The sequence below is a fragment of the Curcuma longa genome, chromosome 2 (genome assembly GCF_044706935.1).
Source record: "Curcuma longa cultivar G26 ecotype Majalengka, Jawa Barat chromosome 2, ITB_CL_G26_1.1, whole genome shotgun sequence".
In the NCBI taxonomy this organism is placed as follows: Eukaryota; Viridiplantae; Streptophyta; class Magnoliopsida; order Zingiberales; family Zingiberaceae; genus Curcuma; species Curcuma longa.
The window spans coordinates 2,931,903-2,957,308 of record NC_133862.1 but is presented as its reverse complement, the minus strand read 5'-3'; the positions used below and the strand labels follow the sequence as shown (position 1 = coordinate 2,957,308).

The following is a 25,406-nucleotide window of genomic DNA, read 5'->3' as shown; positions in this document are numbered from 1 at the left end:
GGATAAATACGCTAACTCTTTCTCCTTGGCTCAGACTTATCAACTCATCCAAAAGGATAAGGGCAATGACCAAGTTCCAAGACTTGGTCTCCTAAAATCTTGCACACTTATGCGCACAATCGTTGAATGAAAATAATCAACATTGTTAAGCCGTTGGATGCTTGATAACTATTAGATGAGATTGGGCCGTTATTGACGCGGTAATAGCCAATCATACACGTCAAGATCCAAAGATCACGCCCCTTCTGCTGCTATATAAACCCCGTAGATATGAAAGAAAGGGGGTTTTGAATTCTTGACATTTCCATAATACTTCCTTTGTTTCTCTTCTGACTTGAGCGTCGGAGTGACCTCGTTGAAAATCCTCGGTACTCTACTAATCTGCTCGTTCAGTTCCTTTCTTCCTCAAGTGCTTCTCGTCGACAGGATCAACGAAGATTGAGATGACATATTGTTAACTGATGACTTGACCGTCGGCGGCATCAAACCCGAACAATAGAGATAACAACAGTCAATTACTTGATTATGAAAATGTCAGTGGATAACTAGGTGGATCTCTTAAAGATCATTATTTAGAAAACTGTTGAGTATTCTGCTCGTGTTGATGATCGACCTACTCCATATTGTAATAGTTGCCTGTGCAGGAGTTAGCGATGCGACAATTCTGGAATCACTTCTAGTAAACTTTGTTTATCCGAGTTAGTCTCCATAGACAGCTCTTGTTCTCATAATACTTCTTTTCACTGGTTTCTCTTCTCATTTCTTTTCTGCATGACAAAAATGTACACTTAGCAGAGCGTCATAAATCTAGCAAAGAGTAAAACATGACTTCTTGCAGAATCAAATGTTTGAACAAAATCCAGAATAGCAGACTAAAGCCGCAAGCAATTACCTAAAGTTGGAAATGATGAAATACTTGTTAATAATAATTGAGCAAGAAAAAGAGAAGCTCACCAACTGTGCATGTTTACTAAAGCCTAAAGATTAAACAGTTACCAGTACAGTGTGCAAACAATCCATTGAACTGACCTAACTTGATTTATGCAAATCAAGAATAACTACAAGTATCATAGCAACCAAATGCCACAAAGAGAACTTGCCTTTTCTAATTATCAACCATGTACGAATGGAAGAAGGATGAGTAGTTTAACAAGCATAAACAACTAGGTTTGTAGGATAAATTGCTTACAATGTGATTTGTTGTTTACTAATCTTGGTTGTCCGCTAAACCTTCATTCATCCTAGTGCTTGCTATTAGAACTTGTAACAATAAAGACAATTATTAACTTCAATTTCTCAATCAATTAACCACTATAATTTAATAAAATGAAACTCTGATAGTACCAGCTATAATACCAGATCTTCTTTATATGTGTTGTCGCTATTATGATGCTTATCTATAGTTGATCTGACAATCAACACATCGTCATATCTATAAAATTTAATAAAATTAATTGATTTGCAAATAAAATTATCATACAAATGCAGAATTAATCAACACATACCCTTGCTGTAAAATTGAACAATTGTGCTTGTCATGTAACACACCTTCATGACGTCATCCATGACATAGCTTGGGCTTTGAGGTTGACTTCTCTTTTGATGATTTTAATCTCTTCCCACATCCCTTTCTTTTTACTGAAGAATAATCAATAATACCAGGGGCCCCATTCATATATTTCTTCCATTGACTTTCATTGTCGCATGTTCTACTGATGTTCATCTCTTGAATTTTGCTATAGATACAATCGAATTGTTTATCCAAAAAATTTATCCCCTTATCAGTCAAAGATGGATCATTAGTTAATACTAAAGCTTTATAGGATAACCTCGAGTGTCTTGACATCAAAAACCTTTCTGGATCATTGATGAAATTTTACTCCCTCAAAGCATATATTGCTACAACCCTCACATCTCGTGTCCATCATTTGAGTATATATTTATCAAGCAAATGAAACACTTAGTTAATACAAAAAAAGCTAACAATTGTCTACATGGAATGCCCTCAAACTCAAATTTCCTATAGCTATAGGATATGTAGTCTTTGTCATGCGTGAGCACTCTTGGTTTGGAGGAAGAACTAAGAAAATTCATCATATGGTAAACCGCTAACTCAACTTCTATAGACGCTTGTTGCACATAATAATCATGAATTTCACTCATTTCACTTTGAGACTCCACTCTTTTCTTTTTCGTGTACAACTTAATCATTTGAGTTTCCATTAACCATTTTGTCTTAATCTTAGGATGCTCATTCATATTAATATGATCAACAACTAACTCATTATATCTTTGGTGTCTCAGTGCCCTATTGAAATGAGTGATAAAATTCATCAGTGAGTTCTTATTTGAGACATACTACTTGAACAATAAATGTAAGCCTTCAGATCTCTGACTACTTGACATTTCAGCACAAAATATATGACTAAAATATATTGACACCCACTTGTGTCATAATGCATACATCAATGACAACCAATCATTTTTCTCTAAATTAGTACACTTGATAATCTCTTCCCATGACTTCTCAAATTTATCAAGTGTTGTAGAATTTTTAATGATATTTTTTTGCTTTGATAGTAATCACGAAAAGTCAAGGGGTAAAGGGTGTAATTTATCTGAGAATTTATTCAGTGTATACCATAAACAATATCGATATACTGTCTGAGGGAAAACTTATACAATGACTTTCGTCATAGCAAGATCTTGATTAGTGTGATCACGTTTAGTGCAAAGTTAGGCATGACTTCTATGAACTTGTTAAGTAGTCAAACAAAAGACTCGGTTTTCTCATCACTTATAAAGTCACAATCAAAAATAATTATTTGATGATGATGATTAACTCCAATAAATGGTACAAAAATCAACCCATATTTATTGGTGTTATATATCGTATCAAATATAATTACATCACCAAATACATTGTATGTTGTCCTTGATACATGATTTGTCCAAAAATACCTACTAAATCTGTTATCTGAATTAGTCCCATAATCAAAGAAAAAAGTTGAATTCTTCTTTTTCTTAGATGCAAATAACTCGATCAGTATTTTGACATCGATATTCTTTTGTTCATCCCTTAACTCTTTCTCAAAGTTTCTAATATCTATTTCTATGCAACACACCAGCTCAAGCTCTTTATATTTTATCTCCAATAATCACATTTATTGAGAAGTTGACACATTAACCTCTAAAAATTGTTGAGTCAATGCTTTCTTTACTATCAAAATATTACAATGTGGGTGTAGCAAATGCATTTTTAAAGGAGTCGAGAGTGGATGATTATGACTTTCCATGAAGTTAGTGACAACCCAATTAAGTCCAATTTGTTCTTTGACAAGTGAAATCTTTGAATTACAACTAGTTCGAACTTTGTCACGCACTCTTTCCCTTATCCGTTGATCACCTTTTGCATGATTATTCCATCTCATTTGATTTGTATGCCTTTCTTTAAAGCATATAAATTTTTTTAGACAACTTCATTTGTCATATTATTTTTCTTGCTATTGCTTATCCTTATACTAAATCCGATTTCTCGTGCATTGGTTATAGAACGAAAATGTCTCCTCTAATGATGAAATTTTCATCCCAATTTCTGACTTTCGATCATTTGCAACTTAGAGAATGTATAGCTGTCATCACCGTCATTTTCTTGCATTACTGGAGAATGTCATATTCACATGAAGTGAAGTTCTGCATATCATCATATAGCCACAAAAACATTCTAAATCAAATAGACATAAAAGAGATAAATTAATCTTGTATAAACTATAGATTTACGCATATGCATCTAAGAAAGCAAACATTAAATTCTAAAGTAAAAGGCACTCAAATCCAAGTTTCACAAACCCAAGCTCAAGAAAAATAAAAGCAAACTAAAATGATAATTGAGCTTTGAATTCTCATAATTGACGAGATATTAGAAAGAAAGACTATTAAATCACAACCTATAAACAAGATCCCTTTCGTCCAGCACTAGAACTCTAATTAATTACAATTCTACATCCACACGGACCAAGAGAAAACAAAGCATGAGGTACCATAGAATACAGTTCAATCATATGGACAAAAAAAATAGATCTGAAGAAGAAGATGCACAAATATCCCAAATGACTAAAAAGATGCAAAACAAAAAACATTCAAGAGAAAGCTCACCATATCGATCTCAGATCACAATTTAATCACCAAACGGCGTTTCACAATGGTGCCCACAGGCTGGTGGCAAGGGACGACATCTAGCAACGGTGCCCACAGGCTGGTGGTGAGGGACTGGTCTCGCAGAGAGGGATGACGGCTCCCAGGAAGGATGGCGTCGCGGGGAGGAACGATGTCTAATGGCGGTGCCCACAAGCTGGCGGTGAGGGACGGAGGTTGGCGGCGGTGCCCATAGGCTAGCGGCGAGGGATGGCATCTCACGGCGAGGGACAGCAACTCCCTGCGAAGGACATCGTCGTAGCGAGGAAGAACATCTTGCGGCGAAGGACGGCGGCTCCCGGCGAAGGATGGCGTCTCGGCGAGAGAAAACCTAATTTCGCAGAAGCACGAGAGGGAAAACGGTAACGTAGCCCCCACGGGCGGGAGCAGCCGGTCAGGACACGGTAACTTGCAGCTGAGGTCGTGGGTTCGAAGGTCCCTAGCGGCAGTTGCGATAATATCAATCTCCGCTATGCAAATTGCCCTTCGCCCCCGTGTCCTGGCTGGGCCCGCATTCACCGTGTTGAACTCCCTCTCATACTGGTGGGGCCTGGATGAGGGGGGCCGCTAGGTTGGCATAATCCGGATATCCTATCATTGCATCATTACCCCGAGGACCATAGATGTATTGTAAAAGAATATGTAAATGTACGCTAATAAATCATTAAAGTTGATTCATGCTTTTAAAATGATCTAAAAATGTTCAATTAATAGGTTTTGCAATTGGAGTTCTTTTCTTTTATTTTGTAAGTATGTTTCGTTGTAATTAATTTAGTTATGTCCCAAAAATATTGATGCTCTTTTCATACTTTACAAGTGAATAAATAAATTTTAAAAAACCATGTAATATTTTTTTGACCAAAGTTCTCATACTAATCTAATAATTTTGATTAAAATTGTTAGATAGATCTATTTTGGTCAAAACCACTATATCAAGTTTTTACCATAACTTAAATTATAATTTGATCGTTTTAAAGAAAAAAAAAGCGTAAAAGCATGAGTGAGATACAAAAAATCGCCTCCCATATTACAACTATATATTTAGATTAAAAAAAGGAAAAAGCTATTTAGTGTTTTTTTTTATCAAAACTATCGCATATCCATTTTAAATTTATTTGATCATTTAAATGAATAAGTGAACTGCTCTCTAAGAGCACATCCATACAATTAGATTTTAAATTTGATTAAGAAAATAATTATATAACAGTTTTAGTAAAATTTTTACATAATTATTTTTTTTGAATTGTTTGATTATTTTTGAAAAAAATGGATAAACTCTGATTGTTGCATACAATATAACTATACATTTAAAATTTATTATCATATTTTTAATTTATATTTTATTTCTTTTTTTAATTAATTGCTTGTAAACTTTAACCCTCTGTTTACTTGAGAGGATGTAAATAAAAATTATTGAAAATTTTTCATCTTGAAAAGTTTTCTTATGTTTATTTCATAAAAAAAGATAAATTATATATTTTTTTCTCTTGTTTACTTAGTAGCAGACGGAATTAAGAATCCATCCGCGAATGATTTTTACATATCTTTTTTCTCATCGTAATTGACAACACTCTTTGTGAGACTGTTGACCTCGCAAGGCCATTGGTGACGATCCGCACATGAGGTCGCCTCACGTAGGCCTTGCAAACGATCGCAGGCGACAATTGTGCACCTGCGCGTTACTGATCGCGAACTGATCCATCTTTCATGTTTTTCTTTTCTATCTCTTTTGTTCTATTTTCTCTTTACTTTCCCTCGGATTTGTTTTCTTTTTCCTCAAGATTTTTCCGCCTATCTTCAATCCGTTTCCCTTTTTCTTCCATCTTTCTAAGTAAACACAACATTAAACTCTCAGATTTTATATTCCTTTCATCTATATCAATATTTTAAGCTTTCAATCTTATATATATGTTTTTAAATTATATTTTATATTTTTAAAATTTATATAATAAAATTTTGTAATTTTACTCTTTTTTAATTCAAAAAATATTTTATTTTTTTAAAAAACTCATAACGCAGTTAGTATTTTTCATTAAAACCAGTTAATTAACTATTTTATTTTTTAAAACAAGTTACAGTAATTATTTGAGAATATTTATAAATAATATTTTTAATAAGTGCCTTTCACATTTAAAATAACGGTTATGAGAAAAAAATCGTGGTATTTTAATTTTTTTTATTTATGTCTCGAATTCTCAAAATAATTGAAAGCAAAGCATTTGAATTTAGGGATCTGGGCGGCGGCGAGCTGGGTGGAGGGCGCGACGAGTAAGCGGCAGAGGCATCGGCTCTCGCCGGCGCTTGCACTGGAGGCGATGGATAATAGCAGCAAGCGGCAATTGCGGAGATTGAGAGGGAGAGCACATTGCGCGGGTACACGTATTTTTCTGCATAATTATATTTATTTATGACTTCCACGATTTTCTTCGATTAAAGGTTGGCACAAAGGTTGGATCTTTGATTACTTTCTGACAGTTTTGGAGTCAAAAGAGAAACTGTGCGGGATCATACTGAATATTTAGTTGGGCATCGCTTTCTTATCGCCTGATTTTCGTTTAATACTGGTTTTAGTCCAGAGCTGATCTTACTTGGATTCAGCTTTTTTTTTTTTCATTCTTGTTTTTATTAGAGTTCTGGGTTAGATCGAGTAAGATTCGTTATTATTTGTCATCTGAAAGGTGTGAATGCTAGTTACTATGGGGAATGCCTGGATCCTAATGATTGTGTTACTTTTGTTAGAGTGATGATATGATATGATAGGGCGTTTGTGGTAAATCGCTTAATATATTACTATCTACTGTCGTTTTATTGGTTTGTTGGTTTTTTTACAAACTGAGCAACTAGATGTGAAGACTTTGTATTTGGTATGATTTCAATAGATCGAAGGATCAAAGCAAACAAATGCCGGGCACAGTGTTCACTCCCTTACTGAAAGGAATGAAGAGTGTCAAGTCAGAGAGCGGCATTATGCTAACAAAGCCTTTCCTTGACGTGTGCAAATCTGTCCTGCCCATTCTAGGTACATTGCTCTCATTGCACTTGCTTCTCCCTTGACCGGGCACTGCTGTGAAGCTTTTGAATTTGACCTTGTTTTGGTTTTAACAAGAGATTTTATTTTCTTGTTAATAATCAGATTAAACTGAATAATAATTTCATTAATTTCTAATGTCTCGATGTGTTGCCACATATGAGTTTGTACATAGCAATATTCTCGCCGATGTTATAGGAAGTTGTTAATTTTGACTTCTAACTGCAATCTTTCAATCACATGAACATAGTAGATAAAATATCACACAACAATGTATCCACCATAGCTCACATATGGTGAGTCTTGTCCTTGGATATTGTGAACTTGTCCCTGTTACTCACTTTTCACTATAGACAACTTCTTTCTTTCTCTTAATTATGTCACTTGACAACATTGTTAAGAAATAAAATGTTTAGATAATCTATAGACCATGAATATTCGTTCTTGCAGTATCTTGTTCTAATTTTCCTCTAATCTTGTTCTTTCCTTGCCAGACAATTTTGGAGCTGCTCTGGCTATTGTTAAGTCTGATATTGGGGGCAATATAGCAGTAAGAGTTTCATATTAATTAGTTTCATTGAGTAGTAAGGATAGCTGTGATGTTCCTTTCCTAGTTGCTCATAAATAGTTTTTTTAAAAAAATCCAGTTATTATCACTTCTTCCTCATCAGGGTGTAGCTAAATGGGGACTCATGTTGATCCATTGAAATTTCCAAAATAATATATAACTGTGAAATTAATATATTACCACTTTATCATGTTCAGATGGATATACCATTAGTTGTGGTCATGTAGATGGCTCCTTGATCTGGGCTTTCTCCCTTTGAATTTGGGTTGTATTGGGAGTGAAAGATATGTGTTAGTAACCTAGGCAGTCCCCTCTACCTATGCACATAACACACCTCAGTTTAATATTGCATTTAGGCTTTAGTAATGCATGATATTTACAAATAGTTCCCTAACACTCCCGTTCAAATTGGATTAAAGATATCTACAGGAGTACTTGATCCTAGGACCTTTGAAGAACTTAGTTAAGTTCGTTGATTTATCATTAGAGCTGACAAATGATGTGATTATTTTTTTGTGTATAGTTCCTAATTTCTGTCTGTGCTCTCAATCTAGCTACAATGTTTTACTTCTTCTTTTATAAAAGTTATATTACCTCTCTAAAGGATATGTAGCCAAAGAAGAAATGCACAATAGGTAGCAAGGTGATAGTGCAGTATAAGATAGGGAACAAAAAAATGTGATGAGAGATGGAACAATTACAAGTACCTTTTCGAAGAGCAATAGCAAGTTCTAAATCAAATGGCAAGCCTGAAACAAGAGATAGTATTGGGCAAGTATCAGAGTCTCGTGGTTGTCTGCTATGGTCTGCAATAGTGGAGCTTTTGTTACCAATGGTCCAACAAGAGAAGATAATAGTGGAGGCAATGAAATGGACAATGATATAGGAACTAGAAGCACCTTAGTCATAGACTAAAGTAGATGGTGAGTTTGGTAAAAATGGAATGGATTCATAGAAAGTTGCATCGACAGAAATAAATACACATAACTTTTGAGAGTAGCAACAATATTCCTTTTATAATCGGGAGTTTTCAAGGAAAACACACTTGACTATCTTAGATGATACTTTATCTCTACCAGAAGATCAATTATAGACAAAACAAGTAAGGTCAAATACATTGGTCAGAAGATAATAAATATGGTTACAAGGAAAAAGAATATTAAAGGGAGTCAAAGAATAAAAGAAGGAAAGCAATAAAAGAGGGAAAACAGTTTATAAGATAACATGTTGTAAGACTTAACCCAAAAACAAAGTTAAACTTTTTAAGAAATGTTTTAGTAAATTCAGCTAGTGACTCAGAATAGAAGAGGGAAAAGCAGCATATAAGATGGCATGTTGTAAGAATGACTTCAACCCAAAACTAAGTGGAACATTTCTGATATATTCTAGCAAATTCAGCAAGTGACTCTTTCAATCACACCATTCTGTTGGTGTATCCAGATAAAATGACTAATGCCTAGCATGACACAAGCTATTAAAAGGTGATTGTAGGCACCTAGTGCCTATGTAGAGGCTTAAGCAATTGACATTAAAAATATTAAAACAAGAAAAGAGAAATATATTAAATTAAGAATGATAAGCATCAATATGGATGTGTGTATATAACAATTGTATCATTAATCAATCAACAACAACAACCACCACCAAGCCTTTATCCCACTAAGTGAGGTTACCTATATGGATCCTCCTATATCATTGGGCTTGATCCTCTACTTTATCCTCATATATATTTAAATGGATTTTAGCTTGTTTTATCGTTGTTAATCAATACTTCTTTGGTCTCCCTCTTTCTCGATTAATGTGTGTATTTGTCATGATCTCACATCGCCTACGTAGGACATTTATTGGTCACCTAAGTATATGTCCATATCATTAATCAATCCAAATAAGTTTAGATTACAAATAAGTAGCTAATAGTTGATAAGTAAACATTAAATATCTAACGACAATGAAACATTTATAGTTCATATTGCAACCAAGAAAGACAATATAAATCTAAAAAAATTAAAAATAAAGCGTGTTAAGATTAAATGATGAAAAATTTAACAATGATTGAGAAAAAAGAGATAAGAGATTAGGTTGTTGCCTTTTAAAACAATGTCATGACAAGAGATGAGAGATTGAAAAGAGTGAGGAAATTATTTGTTAGCATTATTACTCTTCAATACCTTAATAGTTCCTCAAAATTGAGTTTGTATCTCAACATAAAAAAATGAAGAAAACATATAATAGATTTTAGATCCATCTTTCATTAACAAAAGTCAAGAAAGAATGAACTCATTTTTGAAAAATCATCAACGAAGTGAAGATAGCAAAGTATTTATAATCAAGAAGGAACATACTCAACTAGGATCCTAAATATCAAAATGAGCTGAAGAAAATAGTGCAGAAGAACGTTTATCGATACTATGGAGAAACATTGACTGAACATGTTTTCCTAATTGACATGACTCATACTCAAAACAATATAAACAAAGTAGGGACTATCTTGTAAAGTTTAGAAAGGCTCAAATGACTAAGGCAGTTGTAAATTTGCAGATGCTACCAAGAAGGGTATGCCACAGGAGCAGATGGAGGAGGTAGAGATAGTTGATATGAACCCTAACACTCATGTCAAATACAAATCATTTTGTCCACAAATTCTAATTGGAAACAAAGCTGCCAATAAATATTGTAGAACAATTTAAAGATTTATAAACGTACCAACTGATAATATGTTTAAAGGAATATCAGGAGCATAAAGAACATAGAAAAATGATAATGATGGAATAATAGAGATCTCCCAATGCCTTTTGCCAATATGAAAAAGCCATTAGCAAGCATCACTTTGGTAGGTGAGTTAAGTGGTGTAAGAGTTGAAACTGAGTGGATGTTATCATAGTTGTGTTTGGAGGCACCTGAGTCAAGAATCCAAGTAGATGGGTTGGTCAAATGTGACACAAGTGTTGTAGAACTACCTCATGAGATAAGGTAGCATCTGACTACAATAAGCATCTTGTAGCATTAATGAAGATGAAGAATGCGGGTATATTTCGCTATCAGAATTATGATGGTAGAGCTAGAACTAGAAGGGATGGAAGCTTACAAAACATCTTGATTTACCATATCTATGCTAGATGGGTGATGTGTAGTGGATGACCTGATATAAAATCACGAAGATAGTAACAAACATCTTCAACATACCTGAGTTTCCCACAGTGGGTATATTTGGGTTTGTGCTAGTGCAGCCACCGCAATTTCAGCAATGACCTCTACTACCTCGAGCTTCCATGAAATTGAGTTGCTAGTATGGATTTGTCTTCTAAACAATCAGATGGTCTTATGAATCTAGTGGAAGCTCTCAACATCCTCATATCAAGCATCTAACAGAGGTACCTCCTAAGATCTGAGACTTTATAAGCTCTTCGGTCAAACTGTGTAAAGTAACATAATGACTAGAAGCTAATCAAAATTCTTTTGCATGATCCATGCATTTGATGTAATCGGAAAGATGTCTCAAAGATCAACAACAATGGCTTGAAGTTGACCAATATATGGTAATCTGTCCGTTGAATTGCCACAACTATAAAAGACTATCAATTACAATATATGCTTGAGAAATATATCAGTGTACAAATCTCTATCATGTGCCCAAGTTTCATAACACAAGAAGAAGCATCAAGAAATGCTCATAAGACTAGGATTGAGAGGAATCAGCAATTGTGCATCAATCTGCTCCTACAAAGCTTGTACGGACTCGAGAATGTCGTTGGCGTTGATGTAAGGTGTTTTATTTGACCCATAAATAAAATACAAACTGTTGCATCCCACAAAGTAATTCTTCTCCTGAAAGAGTCAAGGAAGCATTAGATTGAACATGTTGTTATATGGTTGTGGTGCTTGTCATTTTCTTTATCTTTTCTTTTATTTTTATTAAGTAGTAACCTAAGACACTGCACATTGCACATGAATATGCGAATTGACTGCAATATAAAGAGAGGAATATGAAATACCTTCACTTTAAATATTTTTCACAAGTTCAACATGTGGCAACCCCTCGTTTAGCGTATGACAACTTGAGTTGAGTAATGATGAACTGGGCGATTGAAACAGAGAAAGAAATATTTCAAGCTGGGAACAGAGCCATGATAAGTCACTCATTCCAGAATGAGGGTGGTACTGTCTGTTGCTCATTGTAGGAAGAGGCTGATATTGTCCATTGCTTGTTGCAAGAAGACAGCAAGCCAATGAAGGAGATGCCAACAGGAACAAAGGTGTCGGTGAAATGATAGAGATGTCAATTAGAGAAGGTATTGCGATCAATCAATGAGGGTTGTCGTTGCTACTCAGCTCCACCGAAAAGGTTAGCAGATGAAGGTGTGTTGCTCATGATGTGGCACAAGAGATTGATTTCAAGTTGAGGATGCGTTGGTTCTAATACCATGTAGAAGGGAAAATTTGGATTAATTTACCTAGGTAGTCCTTTCTACCTATGTATTGTAACATTCATTTAGGCTCTTGTAATATATGATATTTGTAAATAGCTTCCTAACAAAATCAATATCTTTGTTATTTTTATTTAAAATTCAACCAAAAGTTTAGATTGCATCATTCAAACTTGATTATCCTCTGGTGGCTGCCTTAACTAATTCATCATTTATCAACTGATTAAATCTACCAGTGAAAACACTGCCTCAAACTACAAAGGTAGTTTTTTTTTCCTTTTTGAATATTGGATTGCTCTCCAGTCCTAATTATTTTTATCCATGCAGATTGGCTCATACAACCAATGTATTAATCTCAAGCCCTGTCTACTCAACCTTAAAAATTGAATGTCAACAAATGACTTTATTTAAGTTTGTTTTCAGTCTTGATGATCTTTTTTTTTTTTAAAAAAAAACAGTTGTTCCTTTTGATTTTATAAATAATGGATTCTTACTTTTTTCTTTATTTATCTTTTATCTAGGTTTATTAGAATTTTTGTATACATTAATTTATGTGTAAGTTCTGTTTTAATTTTACCCTAGTCAAATGATTTTCTAGGTATGCCTCTGAATGCCTATTATATTATTTATTAATGGGTCATTTTTTTTGTTTTAGAAAGTCCCATTAATTAGTAAGAGTATTGTGTAAAATCTATATGCTATAAGTCTTTGTTTCCTTTTTCTTTTGCATGACTTGCACATATTCACCTATTTATTTTTGCAGAGGCTTGAAACCAAATACAACTCTGATCCATCGAAGTTTGAACATCTATACAGTATTGTGCAAATGGAAGTAGATTCTAAAACAGCTAAAGGTTCTTCAAGCTGTACCAATGGTCTTCTGTGGCTAACAAGGTTCGTTCTTTTGTTCATGTTCATTGTTCATTGTGATACGCTCTAAATTAAAGGTTTCAAATAGTATTTTTATATGGGTAGATCATAGAAAACGGACAGTGGTTTACTATGTTGAAGCATAGGATATTTGTTTCAATATAGATGAGGATGCTGATTCAAGGGAAATGTGTTGTAAATTTGATGAGATTGGGCAAACACTGCCTATTTGGCGAAAATGCATGTCATTGTAACCTTCTCTTTGGTAAAGTTGTGGGCCAATTAGACGTCGGAACCTTTATATGCACCACCAGTTTTTCGATTACAACTTCAAACAATTTGAATTAATGTTGCACTTCGATCTCTCCTGATATGATCAGGATGCAACATATTAAATAGTAATTTGCCTAAACTCAAACTATAAATTGGGTTTGTAGCTGGATGAGTACAAGATGAGTTTTGTTAAGGCTGGATTGGGGCCTTATGTAAATAACCTGAGGTATTTGCAATTTGTTGGGGCCTATTGTGAGGAAGAGGAAGACCAAAGAAGACTTCATAAAATAACAAAAAAATTTATTTAAATATAGATGATGAAAATTTATTGTACCAATATTAATTTGTTGGGGCCTATGCGGGTGCTAATGCAGGAAGGCCAAAAAAGACTTCATAGTAGATGGATATAGATACAACCTAATAATATAGGAGGATCCATATAGTCGACCCCACCTAGTGAGATAAGGCTTAGTTGTTGTTTGTTAGGGCCTATTGTGAGGCAGCTATGTTTGGCCAAGGTGGGATGCACTTTGGCCAGAATAGTGGTGGCTTCTTAGCAACAAGTTTAGCTCTCCCAAGGTGGACTTGGTTCCTTCAAGGTGAAAGTTGGTGTTGAGCTAAAAGTGACTTGGTTCCTACAGGGTGGAAGTTGGTGTTGAACTAAAGGTGAGCTCTCCAAGGTGGATACCACAACTGATGTGCTTGACTTGCCTAGCTGTGGAAGCTCAAGGGCTCCGAGGCTTTTTCTGTCTTTGTTGCTCTTCTGGAAGCTAGTGTACTGTTCAACTTTGCAAAGATGGTAGGGACTCTGTTGCAATAAGCACTATGGTTTTCTGGAAAAGCTGTCAAAGATGTTCCCATTACTGTAGCACTACCTATTTATAGGCCATGGTAATGAGCATTGTCTAATCCCATTGTTGTTAGGTGTCTTTCTGATTGGACTCATTGTTTTCACTGTGGATCGCTATGTATTCACATGTTGTTGGCCGAGGGCTGTCTCGTGGCAGACATCTGCATCTCCCTAGTCAAACAATGTATTTTACCCCACCATAATTTTATGCATGTTGACAATTATGATGTATGTGAGGGGTGAGATCATAGTGGCAGATTGCTCCATTGCTATTAAAGTTGGAATCATGGAAACAATCTTTTGGTTATTATTCAACTATTCAAGGGTAAAGTTGTTAACATGTTCCTGAGATTCCATGTTGGCTGATACTTTCTGAGGAAAATGCACTTCATTATACTGATCATATTTACTGGTTGTGTATCATATTTACTGATTCCTGAAATTAGAATTTCTTCAAGATAATCAAATAATTTGTGATCTAGGCAGTTTTAGAAACTCAGAATTATGCATGGAATCATGAACAGAAACATGCTCAAGTTTGATCTTGGTTAATCCTTTTTTTCTTTTTCTGAAAAAGGGTTAAGATCTCTAAACAGTTAGTTCATGTCCGACTATTAGTTTTTCATTGTGGTTTGGAAACTTTAGATGGATGGATTTTTCTTGATGCAAGTCTTTAATTTAGACTGCATCATAAGCATTAGCATGTGCCTAACTAGAAAAGGATTTGCATGCTCATATCTGGATTGTGGTTCAGTTTTGAGAGTCCAAACTTGGACAATCTGAACCTTCAGATTTGTGATTGATCACTCGAAGGAAATCTAATGGTTCTACATGCAAAAACAAACTCAATTTTGCACAACATTATATGACTGGGCAGCTCTTCAAAAGAAATCTGAATACATGGGGTCTTTCCTGCATTCTTATAAGTCAAGGTAAACTTTGTTTCACCTGATTTCAGCTGGCAAATAACTTTTTTTCCCTCTTTCAGAGCGATGGACTTCCAAGTGGAGCTGTTTCGGAACTTGTTGGATCATCCAGACCGGACAATGACACAAGTCTGCGACGATTCCTACTCCAAGACCTTAAAGAAATGGCATGGCTGGCTTGCCAGTTCTAGCTTTTCGGTAATAATTGTTACAGTCTTGTTCTTGTCTTTCCCCCTTCTAATTACTCAACTACAAAGCTCCTCTCCTTTCAGATTGCTATGAAACTTGCCCCGGATAGAAAGAAGTTCATGGAGCTCGTTGGTGGATCAGGCGACCTCAATGCTGACATAGAGCAATTCTGTAAAACATTTGCTCCTCTTCTTGCAGAGAATCACAAGTTCCTTGTAAGAACCCTAAACTTGGTGATCATCCTCTCGTTAAACTGACATAACTTGCTGCTTTCCTCTTCCTGTAGGCCAGCGTCGGCCTGGACGATATGAAGGCTTCCTGATTGCAACACTTTTGTTTCAGTTTATCAACAATAAAACTGAAAGAGAGTTTCAAACTATATGAACCACATATATGATTTTCTGTTGCAATTTTATCAGTTTTGCACTGTAAAAGTTGGTTCTATCTTCTGAAATATGCCTGTTTTTCCATTGCCTGAATCTTAACTCTTATCATAGTTCAAAAATCCAAATAATTTGTTTTGTCATTCAGTGATATGTAGAGTAGGAAAACAGGTAGTTAAAATTTCAACGGATAGATAGAGTTGTAAAAGAAAAATGTTTGTGATGAAGTTTAATATTCAATTTGACTCGACTTTGAGTTTGTAAATGAATAAGTTTGAATAATTTATTAAATTAAATGAATAAATTTAAATATATACTTATTTAGTTCATTAATATTTATGAATAGAGATTTTAAATTATTCATGAATAATATTTATAAATTAATAATATTGATAAATTTATAAATCAGCTTCATCAATAAAATTATTATCAAACTTATAAATAAATAAAAAAAACTTTGAAATAAATAAATAAAATTATATTATCAAACTGACTAATTATTAAATAAATTTTAAAAATATAAAAATTTTAAATGATGAATTGAAAATTTAATAATATTTAAATAAATTAAATTTAAATTTGTAAAAAAGTAATTAAGTTAATTTGAATAATTATTTTAATGATTTAATTCTTTTACACTCGATGAGAACAAAGTGGTGCAAAGGGTGTAAATGGAAGGTCGTGTCCCTATTTAACCGCTGTGTTCGATGAGAACGAAGTCGTTCTTGTCCTCTCTTCTCCCTCATTTGCCACGCACACTGCGACAGAGCAGAGCAGAGCTGCAATGGGCTCCCTTCGCTTTCCGTTCTCTCTGCCTCAGCTCCCGAATCCGAGTCGATGGCCGAAACCCTCCTCGTTCCTCCTCGCCGCCGCCACTGTCGGCGCCGGAATTGGGTTCGCGGTCAATGTCTCCAGTAGATCGGCCGCAGACCCTTCCGAACCCTACCGTCGTCCGTTTGTCCGGCCTTCCCCCATTTGGGCCTCCGTGTCCCTTGCCGATGCTCCTCCCGCGGATACTTCAGTGGAACCGAGTACGGGCGCGTCGTTCCCCACGTCTTTGGACGGCGGCCGGCGACTCACTGGGATCGGGCTGCGGAAGTCGAGCGTCTTGGGGATCAAGAACATCAATGTCTACGCCTTTGGTAAGTTTCCTTATTGTTTGGTGGTTTATTCAGGAATGTAGAGTTGTTTATCTCCATATCGTAGTTGTTTATGTTATGAGAAAGATTAACTTCCATTCTTGATTCAGATCTTATCTTCAACGGTATTTTATTTTTACTTGTATTTTTCAATCATTATTCATCGAATAGCATCATTTGGCTACCAAGTGATTTATTGTGTGTACTGCTATTATAAAAGAATTGCCAATCAATTTAACCTTCATCCTCAAAAAAAATTTCTACCAGAATTGTTTTTTCTGATTGGTTTCTTGACTTCATTGACATTTCTTTCGATGGTCGAGTCAGTTCAAATTACAAAGAATGTTGTCTGATTAGTATAAAATGATTGAGACAAGAATATGACAAAGTTCTGGTTGCAAATCTTGCTGCTGGCTCATTCATTGACCATTACATAGTTATCAATGAATATTTTCTTAACTCCTGCAGGTGTTTATGCTGATGACAGTGATATAAAAAGATTGAGTCAGAAATATGACAACGTTGCAGCAACTGAATTGAAGGAAAATAAAGAGTTCATTGAAGATGTTTTGGATCAGGATTTACGCTTGACAGTTAGGCTTCAAATAGTTTATAGCAGACTAAGCATAGGTTCAGTGCGGAATGCATTTGCAAAAACTGTAGGAAGCAGGCTTCAAAAGTTTAGTGGATCAGAAAACAAAGAGTTGCTTCAAAGGTATTCCTTCTGCACCTCCAGTTAGATATATGCTCAACATTATGCAGTTTGGTATGATAGATAAGTATGGATTATATCTAAATGCCCTTCTAGACGATCTTGATTATCCTTTTGGTAAATTATTCATGATCTGAATGAGAAGCACTTTGATGATCTAAAGAACATAAATGGATGACCACTGATTTAGAAATTCATTGCAATTGGAATCATGAAATTGATAGCTTTAATCTGATGCTTAAGATTTGGAGACTAGGGTTAACATAAAAGCATATTCAATAGATTGCATGATGTGGATATCATATCAAAGTTATATTCCCATTTTCAACTTTTTTATACTTCTATGATCGTTCTTGTCCTAATTCTTCTAACACCCATTCTAGAGAATCCAAAATAACTGTTATGATTTGTTTGGTTAAATGACAGAATCAGCGAATCATAGTGGAGAAAACTCGATGTAATATTACTAATAATGTTGGACTTTCCAAAATAAGTTTGGAAGTAATATCATATTGGAATATTCTTGAACTATATTCTTTCACTCAAGCTTTCCCTGTTCTAATGGTGCAATTTGCATGCTTATTCTTACATACATCGAGAATCAGATATATATCTAGCATCCAAAAATTATTAAAATTGGCCTTTGAGTTTCTTTTTTTCCTTTTAACACATTAGTTCAGAATATAAACGTGTGTTATTTAGTGTTTTTTAAACTAGCTTAAATATGTTGCTTTGATCTCTCAATTCATAATGAAAGGTTAACTGTTTTGCAGCTTTACTTCTTTATTCAAAGACGAATACAAGCTTCCCAAGGGTTCGGTAATTGATCTTTCAAGGGAACAAGGTTATGTGCTTCAAATAAAAAGTAAGGCAATTTATTTTGTTGGTTCATTACTGTTGACGTTTTTCTCTTAGCAAGAGTAAATCCAACTTCTGTTTTGAATGAGTTGTTTAAAATACTATTTGCTCATATATTATTAGATAGACACAGAGTTAGTGAACAAACAACTTTTTCACAGTTATCAAATTCCAAGTTTAGAAACAAAATCTGGAAGTTGCGTAGTGACTATGATTTTGAAAATGTTTGGTAAGGCTTAAAGCAATTGATGTGCATTGTCACAACTTCTGGCAAACCTATGGAACAGTGTCAATATCTAACATCTGCTGAAGTTAGCTTCCCAGTGTCAATAGGTAACATCTTCATCTCCATTCTATTAAGTTTTACCTAGGAAATTTCTGTATTTCCAGCTTTCCCTAGGAAATTCAATAATTCAAAACCTTTTGTCAAGGTATTTGTATGAGTACCCGGCCTTCCTGGCCTTCTAGCAAGTCTTGTACCTGAAGATCTGCTTCAGTTGGTCAAATCCAAATCCTATTATGTTGGCTAATAAGTTGGATTTCTGGGCTGATGTATACAATTAATGAACTATATCTGCATTGGTTATGTAAATACACAAATGGTTGAGCATACAATCAGTTTGCTAATGACTGGTTCTGTTCTTGACCTGCACATGCACACATGCAGTAACTGGCCTTTGACAGGATTAGACCAGATCTGGACTTGATCGTTTTTGACTGTTGTACACCATACAGACACCCAGTGACTGGTTCTTGAAAGGATTTGATCAAGATCAATAGGTTGGTCTCTGTACCAACTGGTGTGCAATAGGTCAGTTCTTCCTTGTTTGGCCATGGTACTAGTTTTGACTGGCTATCGGCTCTACTGCTTTTACTAAAGGGTCGGTTGCTGGTCCTGACTAGATTTTGGGTCACTGGTCAGATCTTTTTACATATGTACAAACTTTCTTAAGCTCTTGTTTTGATATAGTTGTCATTTCCCTACAAAGGAAAGGAGCTAGAGGAAAAAAAAGTAGGAGAATAAAAAATAATTATAATTTCTGTCCATCATTTCTTTGGGGTAGGAAAAGCGGGAGGAAATTTTAAATTTTAAAACTTTCAAAATATATATATATATATATATATTTTAAGTTTAGATTTGAGAGCCATTGCATGCTAAAGTGAGGGTTCTGCCTTTTGCTTCCCTTCCTCATTTCTATCAAAGGAAACAAAAGGAAAGTATCACTGAAAAAAACTTGATATTATCATATTTCCTTTTTGTTTTCCTTCTCTTCAGGATTATACTAAGGTATGAAAGTGAGGAGGGAAGATTGTCTGTTTGTGGGAAAGAAAATTTAAAGGAAAAAAAATTCTTTTCTTGATGATGACTATGATCTAAGATTTCTGCTGCAAGCCTACTAGTTTTCTTTTGTAATTTTTTTAAAGAAAACAATGCTGATACTGTATTGTTTTTCATGTGATTTTAGATATGTTTGCACTCATATTTGAACAAATTCTTCTAAACTCTCACTACCTGGTCACATTGTAGTAAACATGGTAGTCCAGTTTGTGATCTAGACCCTAGGATCTGATAAGCTTGTGACATTTTAGTATATTTCTTTGCCCTGATTGTACTTTTGTTTTTCCTTAGTTGATGGAGAGGATGTGGGGAAGATCCAAAGTAAGCTGCTTTGTAAGTCAGTGTTGGATCTCTACTTTGGCGACGATCCCTTTGACAACCAAGCTAAAGAAGATATCCGATCTGGTCTGGCTTCCATCCTCTTTGAGTGATTTCATTAGTGGCTTCAAATCAATTTACTCAACAAATAGTTAAATCAATCACATGCCTGTTATCTTAGAAATTGTCTGTACCCTTGTTTGCACAAAAAAACTGATGTACCAAATCCTAAATAACTAACTGAACAGTTTCAGATCTTCCTTTAACTTGGAGATTTTGTTGCCGTTACTACGTGTCTATCAATTCGAATGATTAATGGTGCAATTGGTTCGTCATTTAATTTCTTATGAGTTTTATGGGGTAAATATTCTTATACTTAATTGTAAAAATTAACTTGGCATACTTTTCCTGGAACAACTATTCATTGTATATTGTTTTATTTTTTAAAGAATACATATTCTTTGTTATTCAACCTCTAATATATATGGACTACTTGAGGACATGTGTTGTAAATTATAGTGAACTTGAAGAATAAGCAAATTTTATTTTAGTAGAATACTTTTAAACATATGTTCATTGAAAATACAATAAACACTGTGGAAAATCTATTTAATACTTTGTTAAGACTATTTTAAGTTAATAATTCATTTTTTAATGTCCAAATGATTAATAGTTCTCTCCTTTTTTTATTTGTTTTAAATAAAATTTATTTTGCAAGTTAACACACAATTAGCAACATTTGTGAAGTCTTTAACTAAATTGTTGCACTATTGGATGAAGGTTGCATGACCTAACTTCCTCACCTATCGCATAAAATGCGACTTCAATCAATATTCTCCATGACATGTAATTTACACGGCGATCAATTTTACATGATTTCCAAAGAAAATAACTTGATCCAGGATTGTAAGTATAATAATTACAATTTCTAAGAAAAAATTAGTCGAAGTTCTTTATGGTAACGAGACAAGTCGACCATAGACCAAGGCTGAGACTTTTGTCATTCACACATCAATTTTTTTTAAAAAAATTCTAAAATAGCCTCTCTGCACCATACAAACCAACGAGACTACCATGCAATGCAAGAATTTGGGGAGATTCGTTATGTGATTTTTTGTTTTTGATCATTCACATATTTTGAGTCTTAGACTCAACTAATTTTGAAGGTGGACTTTCCTCCTTGTTTGTGAGTAAATTCAAAAGCACAAATAGCTCCTCCCCTAACGATGGACAACAATCGACGTTTTAAATTTTTTATTCTACTATAAAAAAATACCTTATAATTTTGAACACTTGTTTTGCCTGTAATAAACCTGGACACTTATATTTTGCCTGTCTAAACAGGAAGAATTTATATACAAAAGAAGCTAAAATAGTATCATGCACGAACTTAAACTTGGTAGAGGTATAATTAGACGTATTTACAACATCTTTCATCTACTTTATTATATCTGTTAAAGATCTAGAAGAAGTTTCCTCCTCTTCTGATTATACCTTAATTAACTCCTTTTTAGAAAACTCATATGACTTTCAGAAAACTATAACAACACAACTCTACAGTCAGAATTAGATCAAGTAACTGATCAACTAGAAGACTTAAACCAAAATTGGGATCTCATGTTCTCCCAATTTTCCCCTATTACTTTATTAGACCTACAGACTGGTTTAAAAGATTGTGAGCATGATTGGAACTTAAAAACAGGTACAGATAATGTTCCCTATTATTTATGTGGATTTTATCCTGCCATTGATAAAATAGCAACCTGTAAACTATGCAAAAAATAAATCTGTAACCTGTGTCTTCAACAAACTTATCACATCACAATTCCAACCACTCATACCATTAGAGGAAGTACAAAAAACACACTTTTAGAAACAAGGGTTTCAGTACTAGAAACTAAACTTAATCAGCTAGAAGCTGAGATAACACATTTACAGAAACAAACCCAAACCAACCCTAAGGGAAAAGGTATCTTAATCCAATCACAGGAAGAAAATGACTCACCTGATACAGACCTGGTATTTATTAAAACACCTAGTATTTGTAATACAAGACGAACAATAGAAATCCGAGTGAAATGTTTGGTCAACATACATGGGCATGAATTTACCATACATGCCTTTCTTGATAGCGGAGCCACTAATTCCACTATAGATGAACCAACACTCCGGTCTATTCTTCCTCGAACCTTATCAAAACTGCAACCCATCCATTAGTCACACCCAATTTGATGGCCAAAAACTCTACTGTTCACAATTTGTAACCAACATTCATTTACGGTTTTATACTAACTGTGACAGTTATAGCCCTCCATTAGCTTTACCTAAATTTTGGGTTAAACCTCATCCTAATATCCATCTTATCTTAGGATTAAACTTTCTTGTTGTTGCCTACCGTGTTTTATTACTTATGAAAGGCTATGCTCTTTTCTTCTCTATCCCTGTTATTGCCCCTATTGTTTCAGACTATTCGTCCTGAGTGCGCAAGTGTGGTGATGCCCCTTCTCCCTCATCTAATTCTGAGGTCTATGTCTTAGTTTTCACCGCTTTACCCAAGCACTTGTCAGTGTCCCACAAAAGATTCTTGCCAAACCCAAGATTCCTGCGTATTGCAGGAAAACTAGTATTACTTGTCTATGATAGCCCACTAAAGGAAGATGAAGAAAACCTAGATATACCCACAGATTTGCTTACTCCATCCTATTTATTACATCTACTCAATACCTAATCAGATTTAGAACATCTCATCTCAAAACTTGAAAATTATAAGAAAATCCTAGAAAATCCTACAAAATACTTTATTGTAAACTTAATATCATTAATCCTGACATAACAATTAAGGCACAAGACTTGAAATATACCAATTGGGAAACAGAAGAATATACCATGCATATAAAATAATTATTAGCCCTAGGAGCAATACAACGATCATCTTCTAGACATAGAAGTCTAACCTTTATAGTAAATAAATGAGCAGAACAGAAAAGAGGACAATCAAAAATAATTTTTAATTATAAAAGACTCAATGATAATTGCCAGGAAGACGGATATAAAATACCTGATAAGGACCAACGACTAAATAAGATACAAAATTCAAAATTTGACATTAAATCAAGATTCTGACAAGTAAAAAATACACCCTGACTCTATAGAATGGACTACTTTCTCTTACCCTGAAGAACAGTTTGAATGGTTAGTAATGTCTTTGGGGTTAAAAATTGAACCACAAGTATTCCAACGAAAAATGGATGACATATTTATTATGTACTATTTCCTTTACATGCGTTTATATTGATGATGCTTTAGTATTTTCTAAGACAAAAGAAGAATACTATTCACATCTACATATGATTTTTAATTTATTTGAAAAATATGGACTTATAGTATTCAAGAAAAAATAAAGTTGACAACACAATACAGAGTTTTTAGGAGCAGAAATAGGTCAGGAAAAAATAGCACTACAACCACATATTACAACTAAACTTTTAGCTTTCCTTGATAAATTAGAAGAAACAAAAATACTCAGATCATTTTTAGGACTTTTAAATTATGTCAAACCTTTTTTTAAAATATAGGAAAAATAAGTGGACCTTTATATAATAAAACTTATATAACTAGACAAAAATACTTTAACTAACAAAACATTAATTTAGTAAAATAAATCAAAACTATGGTAAAGACCATACCAGTATTAATATTATCGTTAGATACTAACTACTTAGTTATTGAAACAGACGGATGTAAAATTGATTGGGGAGAAATTTTACTTAGAAAAACTATAAAATATGAATAAAAAATAACAGAAGCTATTTGTAAATATTCCTTTGGAAAATATAAAGAGAAATGATATTTAACCTCCCTAAATTATGAAATCCTAACAGTAATCTATTGGTTAGACGCTTTTATGCTCTTTATCTGCAATAAAGCAGAAATAACAGTTAGAAATGATTGTGAAGCAATAGTCATTTACAGTCAACAAATAAAAGAACATAAAAAAAATCTCAGCACAAAATGATAGATAAAATTCTCATATGCAATTATCAATAGAGGATTAAAATTTTAATGGGAGCATAGTAAAAGAGTCAATAATTCCTTAGCAGATACATTATCTAGACTTTTACACTAATCATGACTTGCAGATGGACAGACAATGCAAAGTAAGATCTTTTGTTATGCCAAACATGCGGTTTGGTTCACAGGCGTTGTAGCAATTCCACAGTTATGAAGAGCAATTCCACTTTGAAATAAGAGAAAAATTAGACACACAACAAGCTTGCTTTATATATAATATTGGGAACATACCCAGTATACCAGGTAGTTATGGTTACAAAGTTGCTATCATCAATGCTCTTACACATTATTTCTTATACAAAACAAAAAATAAAGGATTCACATACTATGCAGTATTTAATGAACTCCATGCAGAGGTTTATTAAACATGGGTTGAAGTAAAACAGCCATCAAGAATTAGAAAATCCTTTTTATAAAGGATATTATTCTATTGAGGATGCCTTGATAGCAGTACGAACTACTTTAGGACCTAATTTCTTTATTAGTGCATCCCTCAAAACATTTGGTTCTGGCTCAGTCCAAACCAGAAAGATATACTCACAAACAATTTTGGCAATGGAACAATAAGAAAAGAAACCACTTACAGTCTGGAATAAATCAGGCAAGTATACAACTTTAGCTGAACTACAACAACAAAACAAAGTTCCTCCTAGAAATCCTCCACTTACAGAATTTTACACCTGAAAGACTACAAATAGAAAAAATGCTTACAGAAAAACTGAACAGTCTACCAGCAGACATACATACCTATATACAAGACAAAATTGAAACCTCTAATTTTCAACAGTTTGCAGATTTATGTGAATTATTAGAAATATTGCATAAAGACCCAATGACAGGCAGCGACATTTCGGTCACATATGAAGTTGAATTCAACTTCAAATTAAAATGTCAAAAAACTTATCCTCAATGTCTGGATTTAGATTCCCATGGATGCCCTTGTTTGCTCTCCTATTTTATTAGAAGAGTCAATATTGACTATCCTTAGAAAGTTCAAAAGAAGACTCGTAACACCCTTTGACCTTATGGACTACGAGTTGTTACATAAACTTTGGGTTCATGAATTGGACTCTATACAGGACTTTCCTTACAAGGTCAGAACAATTCTACAACACATCTTAGAGCAGGAGACATTTGTAATTCTTACATTAGACAGTACTCCCTCGAAATGACTAGAAATAAAACTTGAGCCAACAAAACATCTAATCAGACTAGATATACATGATGTTAATGATAGGAGCCTTGAATCCGTTCCGTTGAATTC

General features: G+C 34.1%; 2 protein-coding genes across 2 annotated transcripts; both read left to right on the top strand.

Annotated features, from left to right (window-relative positions):
* Positions 1–7,083: 7,083 nt before the first annotated feature.
* Positions 7,084–15,644, top strand: LOC141822329 (glycolipid transfer protein 1-like). Its single transcript, XM_074709771.1, has 6 exons — positions 7,084–7,213; positions 7,717–7,772; positions 12,978–13,108; positions 15,196–15,331; positions 15,406–15,537; positions 15,609–15,644. The coding sequence occupies exons 1-6, from the start codon at positions 7,096–7,098 to the stop codon at positions 15,642–15,644; spliced, it is 609 nt and encodes a 202-aa protein (XP_074565872.1). The 5' UTR covers positions 7,084–7,095.
* Positions 15,645–16,468: 824 nt separating this feature from the next.
* On the top strand, positions 16,469–20,360 carry LOC141822367 (fatty-acid-binding protein 1). Its single transcript, XM_074709811.1, has 4 exons — positions 16,469–16,847; positions 17,313–17,559; positions 18,330–18,421; positions 20,045–20,360. Exons 1-4 carry the CDS (start codon positions 16,490–16,492, stop codon positions 20,182–20,184), a joined length of 837 nt encoding a protein of 278 aa, XP_074565912.1. The 5' UTR covers positions 16,469–16,489; the 3' UTR covers positions 20,185–20,360.
* Positions 20,361–25,406: the final 5,046 nt, after the last annotated feature.

Coding starts and splice junctions, on each gene's coding strand:
- LOC141822367 (XM_074709811.1), top strand. CDS start 16,490: ATGGGCTCCCTTCGCTTTCCGTTCTCTCTGCCTCAGCTCCCGAATCCG. Junction 16,848..17,312: donor CATCAATGTCTACGCCTTTG/GTAAGTTTCCTT, acceptor TAACTCCTGCAG/GTGTTTATGCTGATGACAGT. Junction 17,560..18,329: donor AACAAAGAGTTGCTTCAAAG/GTATTCCTTCTG, acceptor ACTGTTTTGCAG/CTTTACTTCTTTATTCAAAG.
- LOC141822329 (XM_074709771.1), top strand. CDS start 7,096: ATGCCGGGCACAGTGTTCACTCCCTTACTGAAAGGAATGAAGAGTGTC. Junction 13,109..15,195: donor GGTCTTCTGTGGCTAACAAG/GTTCGTTCTTTT, acceptor TCCCTCTTTCAG/AGCGATGGACTTCCAAGTGG. Junction 15,332..15,405: donor TTGCCAGTTCTAGCTTTTCG/GTAATAATTGTT, acceptor CTCTCCTTTCAG/ATTGCTATGAAACTTGCCCC.